Here is a 14,527-nt window from a genome sequence, read left to right on the forward strand (position 1 = left end):
TAATATGTGTGTTGAGCAGACAATTTGAAGGAAATCAAGAAAAGCGCAATTGTGGATGAAAGGGAGGTACTTGATCAGCCATAGAATCAGAGACAAACCGCTCTTTGTACCTGGTTCCGTGGATATTCTACTGCGCGGGTTGCAGGGAAGTGGATTTCCTGCGAAATAAAGCAAATACACATCTATCACTGCGATTGAGGAGACCATTTTCTCAAGAAAGGCCTCTCAAACTTGCGCCTCAAACCAGCTTTCCAACTTCCTGTTCTCGCCCGTCGTATCTGCCATACCTGAGTCTGTCTCAAATCAATCATTCTTCCACTTTCCACCCACGAATGCCAACTCCACTCGGTCTCGATCCGCATCTGACAATCTATAGCCTTCGTAGATGTATAGCGCCCTCTCGTCGAATTCAGCGCCTGCATCAGTCAAGAGACAAGCCAGTTCAATGCATCCGGAATTGAACATGGCATGATGAAGAGGCTTCCACCCTCGAAAGTTCTCTGCATCGATATCTGCCCCCTCTCCGACCAAGAAACAGAACATCGCATGCAAATGGTGCGTGTCTTTGGAAAACGTGGGATCCATGGCCATAAAATGCAGCGGGGTGTTGCCATCTTCATCTCTCAAATTCGGGTCAACCCCAAGCCCTTTGATCAGAAACTCTGCCATAGTCAAGTCCAATGCGGCACATGCTTGATGCAGAGCATGAATGTTGCCGCGCTCTCGTGTGATGAGTGATGCTCCGGCCTGGATGAGGCGCTTGACCATGCCGACTTTGCGAGTCGAGTTTGTGCGATCTTTCAGGGCGAAGAACAATACATTGGCCCCGAATGTGTACGGGTTGTCGATATTCAGGCCGCAGACCTCTTCAAACTCCGCCGCTGTATGACAGAACATGGAGACTTGATCGTGAGGACCCATTGACTCTAGTTCAGTATTGGGTCCCATGTCGGCGCGCTTGTCTGCATTTGCGCCATGCTCCAGCAAGGCATCGATGAGTAAGGGATGCCCGTGGTATGCTGCGAAATGCAGAGCAGTGAGAGATGACGTAATGCCACCTCTGGTACGCTCTTATGACCCATAGCAGCGGCCGTCGTCATGATTGTCATGCCAGAAGGTTGTGTGGTCTTCCTTGTCGGGATTCGCCTGTCCCAGCTGGATCGACTTCAGAAGACCCTGAAGATTGCCCTTCTTTGCCGAGAGCAGAAGCGCTGATGAATGATTGAGTAGTACGTCTTGTCGGTACAGAATCGGTGTAATGATATTGTAGAATGCCTTGCAGGATGCCGCCATTCGAGACAAGTCCTTCCAGTGGTCAAAGGCTCGAAACCTCTCGTGTTCATTTTCGTCGATGCATTCGATGTGATCGTATCCGCTGAGACTAGATATGTAGCGCCTTTTTTCATGATAGAAGCTGTTTTCGGATACTTTATCCATGATTAAAAGTACGACGGAAACTGGTAAGTCGAGGAGGGTCAGCCCGCTTGGCCTTGGTGTTGTCGACGAGGCGTGTTTGCACATGTTGCTGACAGAGGTTTCGCAGAAGTTAAGGATGCAATTTGAATGTGAAAAATTAAAGCAATTTCGAGTAAAAAACAAAGACAAGACAGTGGAAAAAGGTTTGTGGCAAGATACTCAGGTATGCTGCGTCCGCGATGTTTACTTCAGTTTTGTTAATGGTATGGTAATCACCACCACGACACGCAGGGCCGGACCCACAAAGCTGTAGTGAGACCCGGAAAGGAAAGGCGTCGGAGAAATCATGTGACTAGTTCTGCCAGCTTTCACCGCCCTGCGCAGTCAGCAACTGAAGGAATTAGGGTGAGCAGATTGCACGATGGAACCACAACAAAGAGCCATCCAGAGGCTTGAGTGGGTGGATATTTCTGCGTGGACTTCTTCTAACAGTTGATTTCTGGTTTACGAAATACCGTTTGTTCATTCAATCAGCGATTGTTTCTCTTGACTCGAGGGATTAGGGTTTAGCCATTGGAGCCAAAGAACGAGGGGTTGCGTGAAGCGAGGATGCTTTTGGTGCTTCCATTCGGCAACTTAAGCCGCTAAATACTCAATCGCACGTTAGCCATTGAGGTTTGCTTCAAATTTTCCGTCAAAATTTGGTGTGTGGCCTCTAACTTGTCTATTTTACTCTTCCGGAGATTTTTAGTAAGTATGGATGCATACCAGACTCGCAAGGTATCTAGGCTTGGAGTCTCCCGTCACTTTCTCCTACCTAGGTACCTTGGGAGATGGCTTTGAGACAACCTGCTTATCAGCTTGTCTGGTATCTCGCACTTTTTATCTGGTTTCGTCTTAGCGTCGACTAGCTTATCACCGTGATCCATCCATATGCCACCCATCTAGCTCGGAAATGCTTGCATTCATTCCGTGTTCCGAACCTGAATTTTTAGATGGTCCTACAGAAATGTGTTTTAGTCACGAGCAAGACCTTCGCTGAAGATTGCCTGGGTGGTAAATACAAGAGAGAAAAAGAATTCGAGCTATTCCGCATGGAGAAAAACCAAAAAGGCAGAAGTAAATTTGATTCAAATACCCCATCCGTTTGATAGATGGTGCTAACTTGACCATCTAGGTGGCTGCTCCAGGTGCAAGCAACGGGTATGCAAACCTCGTCTATTTTCATTATTGCCACGTATTTCTGACATTGTTAATGCTACAGCGTCTGAAATGCGACGAGCAACAGCCAAGCTGTCGCCGTTGCGTCAAAATCGGAGTATCTTGTCCTGGGTATGAACAACGCATTAAATGGTCTACGAAGCACGAAAAATGTACCGTTCAGCCGTTAAATGTCTTGGCATCTCGTCAAGATGCATCCAGCCACGCACCTTTGCGGCTCACTGCTCACCGAACACATCCGATGAGAAGCGCCATGCCTCCGGTCTGGACTGCGAAGAGTGGTACCATCCGCAAACGTGTTAGCTTGCTAACTCACGCGCAACCTGTACCACTACGTGATACCTCAACATCCGAGAACAGCACTGACGAGTTGGGCAAATTGCCACTTGCGACTGATGCCAAGTGCCTAACTATTCCTTCAAGTCAAAGTCCTTTAGACGAGGACTTGGATGAAGCACCGAGGAGAGAAGATGTCGGGCTTCAGGGCTCACTGGCCAATGGGGTGCTCATTGATCTGTGCAACCCCATTGACATTTCAGCAGTTATGATGAATCATTACTTTGTCGTCATTTGTCAAGTCATCTCGAACTTCGACTCGTCCGCTAATCCTTTTCGAACTGAGGTTTCCAGCATGCTGAATAAATCAAGATTGCTGTACTATTGCGTTTTGGGTCTATCCGCGGCGCATCTCCACCAGAATGACACCGGGCAAGTCAGCATCTCACTGCAATATCAAACGGAGGCAATCTCCAATTTGTCCGAACAACTGGCAGAAACGAGCGTTATTAAATCGAAGGAGCCTCACACTAAGCGTGTTGAGTCGAGTGGTACCCATATCGCCAAGAGCCACACTGTGAAAGACGATGTGTTACTGGGAGCGATTCTGCTTGGAATGACTTCGGTTAGTTCACACTCATAAAACTGTGTTGCCGATTCGGAAGCTTAACCTGCTATAGGCTTGGCATGATGCGTCGTCGACTGGTCTACCCCATCTATACCGGACAAGAGAACTATTCAAAAGTTGGATATCTTCCAATGGCTTGAAACATCCGGATAAACGGTCTGATATGACCTCTGTTCAAACCTTCTTGTCATCATCTATGATGTATTGGGAAGCAATGAGCTCGTTCATCCACGATCAAAGTCTGGACGTGCTGGACTACCTAGAAATATTTCACCAATCCGGGGCAGAACCCTCAGCAACACCATGTCCATGGACAGGAGTAGGGTCATCAATCTTTCTACACCTCGCAAAAACAGGAACACTGGTCAGAAACAAAAGATCTTTGCGGAGTCTTGATTTCGTCAAAAACGGAGAATTCTATCGACAAGCGTTGCATATGGACTTGCTGAACGAAGCTTCATTGCTGGAACAGGCAATTCTGAGCTACGAACTTCCGGTCATGTACAGAGTACAGGATGTCGGCGATCCTCGCACTCCACCGGATCACCTTCTTATCGTTGCGCGATGCTACCAGCTGTCGGCCTTGCTAGAGATATACCGTGCGTTTCCTGAACTTGCGTCGGCAAAAATAGTGGAAGAGTCCGGACACTTACGAAGGAATGGCACCGAAGGGAGCTCACAACCGAATGTGGTACTGCAACTCGCCTTTGACATACTGAAAAGTTTGAGAGCGATGCCAGATAGCTCAGGCACCGTCTCGACGCAAACGCTGCCACTGCTCATCGCAGGCAGTGCTTTGAGGCAGAAGGTCCCCTCTGCAACGATGGAGTCGCAATTCTCCAACACAGAGGTTTTGCATTTTAGAGAATTTGTGCGGACACGTGTCCTTCATTTGTACCGCACTGTTGGCTTGCGCATTATCAAGCATGCTGCGATCATTTTGAACGAAGTGTGGTCGCTCATGGATAGCATGGTTAGCGAGGGGGAATATTCTCAGAAGGACATCCACTGGATCGATGTCATGTGTGAAAAGAGACTAGAAACAATGCTTGGCTAGATGAATAACTCAAATAGCTTGATGAATGTTGCGCTTTTGTACACGGCTTATTGTCGATACACAGGCTCTTGTTCGATCCATATCGTCGAACACATGTAGCTTACAACTTCGCCCTCTGGTCGCAAAAAAATGCCAAGGCGTAAGTGTCCGTTGAAAATGAAATGGTTGATCCCTTGGTGAAAAGCAAGACATCGCCTGCTTTGGCTACGATCTTCGCGCCAGTCTCGTCCTCAACTTGACATTGTCCCTCAGTGAAGTACTTCGCCTCGTCAAACTCATACGTGAAAACACATGGCTCTCCCTTTTCGATCCGGAAGAAGCCGGCGGATATCGGGTTTGATGAACCAACATCGCTGGTGGAAACAACATCTAAGCGGTGATCAGTAATTTAGCCGATGCTTCGGAGATTCAAAGCGACTTACCACACCCGAAGGCATTCGTTGAGCCATCCATGGCTGGCTGCTTCTTGGAAGCCGCTTGAGGCTTATGGGTGAAAGGCATGTTTGAAAAGTAGTGGATGAATTAGATGTCGGATGTGATTGGAACTGATCAATTGAGTCCTTCCAAAGCGACTGTGTGGCACCACTTAAATGTTCCCCATAGGACCTTCCAACAACAATCAGATGGATTAGAAATTGAATTTGTGATTCGGAGTTCCTTTGCTTCCGAGCCCTGCAGTGGACGACGTCAAGTCAACGATCATGGCCCAGACAATCAACCTCGCACTTTTTCTCCCAAATAGGCAACCGGGGCCCCGCACCCCCATGCCCGGCATCACCTTATATCAAGCTTCATTCTCAACCGTGATGCTCACAATCCAAGCCAGATTCTTTTCTGCTCATCGGAATCATGTCTGCTACTCGTGAAGGCTACCTTTGGACCCCTGTCGGTGAGACAGTTGGCCTCCAGACCGACGCCGTTGTCAGCAGCACGCCCGATTCTTCTCTACTTTCCACCTACGATGTTATCGTCATTGGAGCTGGCTTCGCAGGGCTGGTCGCCGCTCGAGATCTAAGCCGAAACTTGCATCTCAGGGTTTTACTCTTGGAGGGCCGAGACCGTATTGGTGGAAGAACATGGACTGCCAAAGCCCTCGGCGAAGAGTTCGAGATGGGAGGGACATGGGTTCATTGGTAAGATCTCCACTCACCAATCACCTATCTATACTAACACCCTTCAAGGAACCAGCCGCATGTCTTCACGGAAATTCGGCGATACGGACTGCAGAAGAATTTGAAAACCTCTGCAGGGACCGCTGACGTGGAGACGACTCGCTACACCCCTGCCTTCTCTCCCTCTCAAGAGATCAACGGTGAAGAGATGAACGCAGCCGTTCAGAGAGCCTCCGATGCTTTCTTCTCAATCGACGGCTTATCCAGCCGCAATCTAATGCCGTATCCTCACGATCCGCTTCGTGAGCCTGCTCTCTGGATCAAGTACGACCATCTATCTGCCAAGGATCGGCTCGATCAACTCGATATTCCAAAACTCGAGAAGGACCTGTTTGACGCCATGATCAGCTACTTTGGCGCCGTCCCTGGAGGCCAATGTGCCTTTACCGAGGTGCTGCGGTGGTACGCTCTTGGTGGCCATTCCATGGCCGGCGTGTTTGAGCTCGCGGGAACGTACAAGCTTGGCAAGGGGGGCATGACCTCTCTGGCTCGAAGCATTCTGAGCGATTATCGTGGACATCTGGTGCTGAATGCCGCCGTCGATCGGGTGGTGCAGAATGGGACGTCTGTTACTGTGTCTACGAAGGTCGGGCATCGTATTGAGGCAACGTACCTAGTCTCGACGATCCCCTTGTAAGTTGTTGAACACCTTTCTACCGCGAGCAAAAAATAAACACTCACCGCAACACAGGAACTGTCTTTCTGAAGTATCCTTCTCGCCTGCCCTATCTCCCCGCCGTCAAGAGGTCATCAAAGCTGGCCACATCAACAAAGGAACAAAGATCCACTTCCACCTAGCTCGGGAGGAGCCGGGGTGGTTCTCCTTGGCCAGCGGATACGGGAGCTCTCAGTGGTGCTTCGCGTTCTCCGACCACAACGGCACTGCCACGAAGAAGGGCACGTTTTGCATTGGCTTCGGCTACGGCTCGCATCTCACGAACCGCCATGCCAACGACGAGATCATCTCGACTTTCAAAAAGCACATGAATCCTGGTGCTGAAGCTCTGGCGTACCTCACTCATGACTGGGTGACTGATGAATTCGCCAACGGCACTTGGAGTTGTTGGGGTCCCGGTAGTATGAGCAAGTCTCTGCAAGAACTGCAGAGAGCTGATGGGAGAGTTCTTTTCGCGAGTGCTGATTGGGCTGATGGGTGGAGGGGCTTCATTGATGGTGCGATTGAGAGGGGTATGCTTGCATGTAAAGATGTTGAGAAACTCTTGTCGCAGGAAAAGATAGCCCCGAGAATGTAGACGATCAAAGTTCTCAAAAGTAGACATTGATAGCTTACAAAAGGGCCCTGTTAAGTGTATGGAGGCACAGGCGTAACGAGTGGTAAGGAGTGTGATGTGTGTGATGAGAACTAGCTAAGTGGGCTGCCTGGCTAGGAGGCTGGAAGAAGGCCCTGGCGGGCCCTGGGCTGTATAGGCTACCTAGGGCACCTGTAGGCAGGTACTGCTACACCGCCCCTTAGGCTTTAAGGCCTAGTAGTGACTATTAATATATATAAAGTAAATAAAAAGCTAGAAATCTTATTAAAAGCTAAATTATCTAGAAATAAGGAGTTTTTAAGTTATATTAATTTAGTTAATTTTTAGTTAAATTACTAAATAATCTCTATTTTTTAATTAGTTTAAAGCTTTAGATTAAATTAATTTCTAACTAATATTAATCTATATTATTCTTTAATCTAATTATTAATATAAATATTCTAATAAAATTATAAAAATTTTATATTCTAAAAGATTTTATCAAGCTATTAATAACTATTTTAAAGCTATTAATAAAATAAAACATAAAGGTTTTATTTTTAAATATTTTTAATAATCTATTTATATTAATATTAATGTAGTAAATATAAGCTTAATTTAGTAGATTTATAATATAAACATATATATTAATATTATTTATAAAGAGAAAAATAAACATGTTTATTTTAGTGTTAAATATCTATCTAATAGATTTTTTAATTTATTTAGGAATAAAGCTAATAAATATTAAGTTAATTTATTTATTTTAGTTATATTAAGGGTAATAAATATCTATTTCTTTAAGTTTTAGGTAAAAGAGGTGTTATTAAAGAAAATAATATATCTTTTAGTTAAAATATAAAATAGCTAGTTATTAATAAGCAAAAAGTTTATTATATTATAAAACATTAAAGTTTAATTTAAATTAGTTTTATTAATAAGAATATTATATTTAATAGTTTTTTAGAAATAATAAAAAGGATAAATACATTTACAATAAACCTTTATTAGTTTCATAGAACTTATTAATATAGTAGCTGATATTAATATAAATACTTTAAATAAGTTAGTTAGTATAAATATATTTTTTAGCTTTTTTAATAATATATTTATTTTTATTTTATTAAATAGAAAGCTTTTTATACAAAGAGAAAAAAGTCTTTATAAACTATAAATCCTAATAACTAAATTAATAAAAGATAGCTTTAATATATTTATATTTAACAAAATGTAATCTTTTTAGTTAAGATATTATATTTAATCTAGAAACTAAAAAATATATAACTTTATTAAGATTTTTAAAAATATATATTTTCCTAAGATTATTTTAAATATTTTGAATATATTACTTATTAAATATAATGATAGCGTTGTTATTAATATATATTAAAATATAAGTATGTTAGTTAGTCCTTATTTATAAATAAATAAAACTTATTATTAATAAAAATAAAACTAATCTTATTTATTTTAATATAAATAAAATTAAACTATTAGAGGGAAGTTTTATATAAGCTATACAATACCTTCTTAAGAAGTTAAACCTTGATATTATTAGTATTAAAACCAATAAGCTAATAAATATAAATCTTAATATTATTAAAAACTAAAGCTATGAAGAAAATAAAGTTAAAATTATATATTTAGTATTTAGGTTTTTTGAGAGTAATAATAATAAGAAATAGTTAAACAGGCTATAACGTGGTTCATCAGTCAGCGACGAATATCAGTCAGCGACGAACTTTTTCCTAAACGCGGTTTGCACTAAACCACTTAAAGCTTCGACGCGTAATTACTCTGCAACTATTATGCCAATTTACACATAAGAAGATAAGATACTTCTAGCTATTGAGGCGATCCGATCAGCCTGCGCCGCTGGCTGAAAGCTAAGTGTGTTGCGTGCTGCGAAGACTTATGGTGTCCCCGAAAGTTCCGTACGCCATAGAATGAACGATCGACCCTAACGTAAACCTGCCTAACCCTAACGATATAAACTTAATCTAATTGAAGAGAAAACACTTCTCTAATATGTTATTGAATAGGATTCTAAAGGATTTCCTTTGCGCCTCAGCAGTGTGGAAGATATAGCTAATCTCCTGCTGCGAGCGTGTAATAGCAAGCCTGTTGGCAAGCGATAGGCTAGGTGGTTTGTGGACTTACAGCCTGCTCTAAAAACTAAGTTTAATTATCTATACGATTATTAAAGGGCTCTTTAAGAAGATCCTAAGGTTATATCAAAGTGGTTTGCGCTATTACTGTAACGGGCTAGAGCCCGGCCGAGATCTCCGGCTTTGCCGGAGCAGCTACCGAGATCCGGCTCCGCCGGATCCACTATTCTGCTGTAGCACACCGCCTAGCCCCGGTCTGCATCACTGCTGCTAGGCGCCTATCCCTGTAAAGTCCTTTCCTCCTTCTTCAGCTTAGAATAGTCAATCGACGGCACCTCTACGTTGAACAAGCCTAGGGGCCAGCCCCTTACAATTACGCAACATAATAGCTAAGTATGGCATCTAAGAGGGGGACCTATATAATTTAAATGAAACTAGCTTTATAATAGGCATAATCACCACGTTAATAGTGGTAACATATGCTGATCAACGCAGCAAAGCAAAGTCTGTCCAGCTTAGTAACTATAAATAAGCTATAGTTATTAAATATATTAATTTAGGCGGGTGGTATATCCCTCTATTTGTAATCATTAAGGGCGTATATCACCTTGCTAGTTAGACTATGGAATCAGGTTTTCTGGGCAACTAGGTGATCAAACCCACAGCTAATGGATAGATAGATAATCAGACGGGCCTTAACTAGATTAAACACTTCAACAAACACACTAAGAACTAAACGGAGGGCGCCTACTGGATGCTTATTATTAACAGCCATAAGAGCTATTTATCAGCTAAATTCAATAATTACTGCAAGCAGAACAATATTATAACTGTTAGTATGCCTGCACACTTATTATATCTACTACAGCCATTAGATATTACCCTTTATTCGCCTTTAAAACGCACATATAGTGATAAAATCAACCAATTCATTAGAGCCTCCATAAATCATATCACTAAGTCTGAGTTCTTTATTGCCTTCCACTAGGCCTATAATAAGGTTTTTAATAAGGAAAATATCAGGTCTGCTTTCTAAGGCGCTGGAATTTCACTATAGGACCCAGACTATATTATCAAAAAGCTTGATATATATTTACAGACGCCTACACCTCCTATAGCCAACCCTTTAACACCTCCACCTTAACAGTTATAAACGCCCTCTAACCTATAACAAACTATTTTACAGTCTAACTTTATTAAAAGTTATATTTCTGCTTATTAAGGAAGCTTATTAACACTAATTATTACTGCAGTTAAGCAATTATTAAAGGGTGCGCAGGTAATAGCGCACTTAATCACTATTTTGACTAATTAGCTTCATACCCTTAAGGATGTAAATATAGCACTTGCTAAGCGCTAGAGGGCTAAAAGAACGCAGGTCCAGCTTAGAGGGGCACTTAGTATAGAGGAATCTCAGGTTTTGCTTGAAGGGAAACAAAAAGGGAAACGTCCAGCACCTCAAGAGGACGACAAGGGGGGTCTATCAAAGAGAGCCCAGCCAGCTCGGAGACGCTATGGTATATATGGTGAGACTAGGCATAACGCGCGAACCTGTTCCAAAGATGTCGAACCCTCAGGAGATTCTGATAGCGACAACTAGTAGTTGATTTAATGCGTTGTGGTTGAGAAATACTAGATGTTGTTGTGTATATGGGAAAAAAACGTCCGGCTGACTGGTCTGGCTGGCTGACTGATGAAATATGTTAATTAATATATTAAAAAGAGATAAAAAAAATAGAGTGATATTATTATTTAATATATTAGTAAATAAAGTGAATCTTTATATAAATAGTAATAATTTAACATATTAAAAGTAATTAAAAGCTATATTACTATTTATTTATTAAATTAAACTATATAAATAAGTTATATAAATAATTATAAAAATAAGGAAAAAATTATAAGAGTATTATAGAGTAAAGAAATACTTAATTTAAAGCTATAGATATTGGTGATCTAATTATTAGGCTTATAACTTATAGAGGTATAGGTGTAACGAGTAGTAAGAAGTGTAATATATGTGATGAGAACTAGCTAAGTGGGCTGCCTGGCTAGGAGGCTGGAAGAAGGCCCTGGCGGGCCCTGGGCCGCACAGGCCACCTGGGGCACCTGTGGGCAGGTGCCGCCACAAAGTGAATTCAAGGAGAAGTTTAATTAATAACGACGTTTCATATGAACTTTGAACCTAGATTATTGGCAAAATGTAAGTTAAACCCATTTTTATCTAGACATGCTCATCATCCGTAGAGTAATTTTCTATTTCTTTCTCAATAAAGAACGAAGGAATCAATGAAAACCGAGCATGCTATTAACAACACCGCGCAGGAACGCAGTTATGTGTGAATTGCCACGGTCAATTCATGGTTATCCAGTTGGTTACGCTTGGGCTTTTCCATGCAATCAAACAATTAATTCGTCCGTCTATACACTGTCATACTAGGTCTAGGTCTCCTCGCCATTTCCTCCCAATGACCCCAGAAATACTCAAGCCAAATGCCTTCTTGGGCAGCGTGAAGGAGCCCCCTCTCCTGGCCTGGGCAGCGCAAGGCGGTGATCGCCATGGGCACAGACGGGACGGCGCGGAGATCTTCAAAGATGGGGTGCGGGCCATGCGATGTGACTACTCGGAGGGACCTTCTCGAACTTCCTTCCATGTTCGATTTCGGGAATATACGAGAAATGGTTTCATTGCGCTTGCCGGACAGCCGGTGGCCAGGGAGACACGACCATACAGGGAACGGTGTACCCGTTGTTCTCACGAGGGAGGACCATGGTCGAGATGATTCCCCTTCGCGCGGGCCGACCTGCGACAAATTTGAAGTATGACTGACGATGCTTAGGCAAGGGATGTTTTTTCGGACAAGGAATTATCATGATTCGATTACGATCTTTCATTGAGATTGAGGGAGCTACAGCATCTTACTCCCTACCTCAGCCTGAGGCGTTTGCCCCGAGGTGGCGCGTGTGCATCATCTTCTTACTGATGTAAGCTCCAGAAGATTCAATAAGTTTCACTTCAAAGTTCACGATGCCTTCAACCTTCCTGTCCTATCGAGAGTCTGACAGCGGAACCAACCAGACAGACCACAGCCCGGGCTGCGCGGTCTCCAACTGCCTATCTCCTCCTTCTGCACGACCGCAAGCGATGGGGACAGTCAGATAAGAATTAGCCATCCCACCCCAGCCGCCAAGATGGGGTGTAATAATGCGCGCTGACCATGCGCGCAGACAGCGTGCCTTGCGTCCGTCTTACAAGCATGACAGCCAATTGCACCCAGGCGCATTCGGCAGAGGAGGGACACCATAAGCAAAGAAGATTCAGTGGAAAAGGGTGTAAGACCAGCACCAGCACGAGCGGCAGCCGGCAATAGGGGGAAGACAGACAGACAGACAGCACAGCACGGGTGATGGCCGCGCGGTCTGCACTGTCTCGGGTCCCCTGATGGGGCTTGCTACGTGCTGAGCTGTCGTGTCTTGTGTCATTTAGCTGAGTCCTGCCATCTTAAACATGGGCGCCGGTCCCGATATTTTGGGACGACATGAGCATTGTCGGTGTTGGTGTTGGTTTCTTCTTCTTGGCCGTCTGTGCTGGGTTGCTTCATTATGGTCGACGAGCTTCTTCGCAGTCCAGTGTCGCTGTCGCGTGTGGCGTGCCAGTGCTCGTGCTCGGTCGCGGTACCCGACTGGATCAATTTTACGAGGTTGGTTGCCGGGCTCCGTGCCGTCCGGGCCGCGTCGACTTTCTGGTCTACCAAGGGAGGGGGAAGGGGGACGCCTCTGCCGTTTCTCGCTTCGTCATGTTTGGGGGGGGGGGGGGGACGGCGGCTCACTTGCGCAGGAAGCGGAAAGATTTAATCGCGCCATTGATGAGATGCTGCTTTTTTTTGGGTGCGAGGGCGCCGGGTTAGAAAGTTGGGAGACACGTTCGAAATGGCCCGATTGAATGGAATGAAACAGCCCGAAGGAGCCCTTTCCAAGATGACGGAACAAATTTGCACGGGAGGCGCAGGAACCGACCGATGTGCTGAGGACGTAGGTGGTGTAGTGTAGTGTTGTGGTGGTTTTAGTGGTTTAGTCTAGTACGGTGCGGCGCGTTGGTGTTGAGAACGGACGTTCGGCGACCAGGGTGTTTCCTCTTGCCCTGGGTGCTTGGCAAACTTGGGAATGGGATATTTTTTCAATGGTTTGCTGCAGGTCGGGGATCGTCATGCAGTCTTCATGTCGGGCTGGGCTGGGCCTTTTACTGTGCCTGTTGGCCTTGGGCGGAACTTGGCCGCAAGAGGGAAAAGGCGACAGAGATGGAGCCTACAGAGGAGAGCTGATATCCATGGATGGCCATGTTTGGCGCGTGGTCAATATTCAAGTAGTCTACAGTAGTGTCAAGAGCAACCGAAAGGCTGGAACCCAGAGATGGAGATTTAGAGAGCTGACATCGCCGGTCTGCCGCCACAGGGTCGCAAGCTGATGGTGGCCAGAGGGAGATAATGAAAGGGAGAGAGCGGGAGGGCGGAGATAGATGGAACAAAAGATGGGGCGAATGTTGAAAAAAAAAAAAAAAACATAAGAATTCAATGGTTTATGCATATCGACTGCATGGCAGCATGGGAACGGCGACGAAAGAGGAATCGTGATCAAGTCCAGTCCCGGCGGTTCGATACGAGAGCCGCTAGCAAGCCGTCCTAGGCGGCTTCTGGTGCGCCAGAGCTCCAGAGCTGGATGCACAGCGGGCCCAGAGGTTGTTGGATGGATGGTTGTGGCGCTTTTTAGTGAGCAGGAACAGTAAACCGCGTCCGATGTTGGTGTTGTTCCTGGATTCCCGCTAGACACCATTGCCGTTGGTCTTCTTTTTGTTTTTCCTGCCCTGAAACTCTAGCTTCTAGGGGTCTTCAGCTCTTTGTGTGCCGCCGGCGACAATGAGTGGGGAATATATTTCAGCTCCCTCGACGGACCATTTTTGCCCTGTCTCTGATGACGAGGCCTGTCATGATGGTGTTGATTGCAGGAGCTTTACCAAGACCTTAGCAGGGGAGATTTATCAGAGAGAGACCGACACGCATAGCTAGAGAGAGAGATAGCGAGGAAGGGGAGCAGAAGAAGAAGAGAAGAAGAAAAAGTGCGAGTGGTGTTGACACGCTAGAGCTGGACAGGCTAGAGGCGCCTGCAGGATGCTATTTACAGCTCCGCTCCGAACCAGCGGCTGGCTGACTGGCTGGCTGATTGGGCAGTTGCGGCTGCACTGCAAGCTGTGGTGTAGGTGACATGGCATCATGTATTGCTTCTTGGGGGGAGAACAGCTTGGCAATAGCCGTTGGTGATTCACCTGCTGGGTGGATGGGACACTGTTATCAGAGTCAAGACAGCGGGGACCTTCTGCCATCTTCAGTCGAACCCTGCATCGG

General features: G+C 44.9%; 2 protein-coding genes across 2 annotated transcripts; one reads left to right on the forward strand and one right to left on the reverse strand.

Moving 5' to 3' along the window:
• Positions 1-4,802: 4,802 nt before the first annotated feature.
• On the reverse strand, positions 4,803-4,967 carry CGCA056_v004225 (uncharacterized protein; the record flags this gene model as incomplete). Its single annotated transcript, XM_037319480.1, has 1 exon — positions 4,803-4,967. One exon carries the CDS (start codon positions 4,965-4,967, stop codon positions 4,803-4,805), a length of 165 nt encoding a protein of 54 aa, XP_037182237.1.
• A 480-nt stretch (positions 4,968-5,447) lies between these two features.
• Positions 5,448-7,023, forward strand: maoN-3 (Monoamine oxidase N; the record flags this gene model as incomplete). Its single annotated transcript, XM_037319481.1, has 3 exons — positions 5,448-5,731; positions 5,780-6,403; positions 6,462-7,023. 3 exons carry the CDS (start codon positions 5,448-5,450, stop codon positions 7,021-7,023), a joined length of 1,470 nt encoding a protein of 489 aa, XP_037182236.1.
• Between the last annotated feature and the right edge of the window lie 7,504 nt (positions 7,024-14,527).

Source organism: Colletotrichum aenigma (assembly GCF_013390185.1).
Source record: "Colletotrichum aenigma strain Cg56 chromosome Unknown KSG_Cg56_contig03, whole genome shotgun sequence".
NCBI classification, from domain to species: domain Eukaryota; kingdom Fungi; phylum Ascomycota; class Sordariomycetes; order Glomerellales; family Glomerellaceae; genus Colletotrichum; species Colletotrichum aenigma.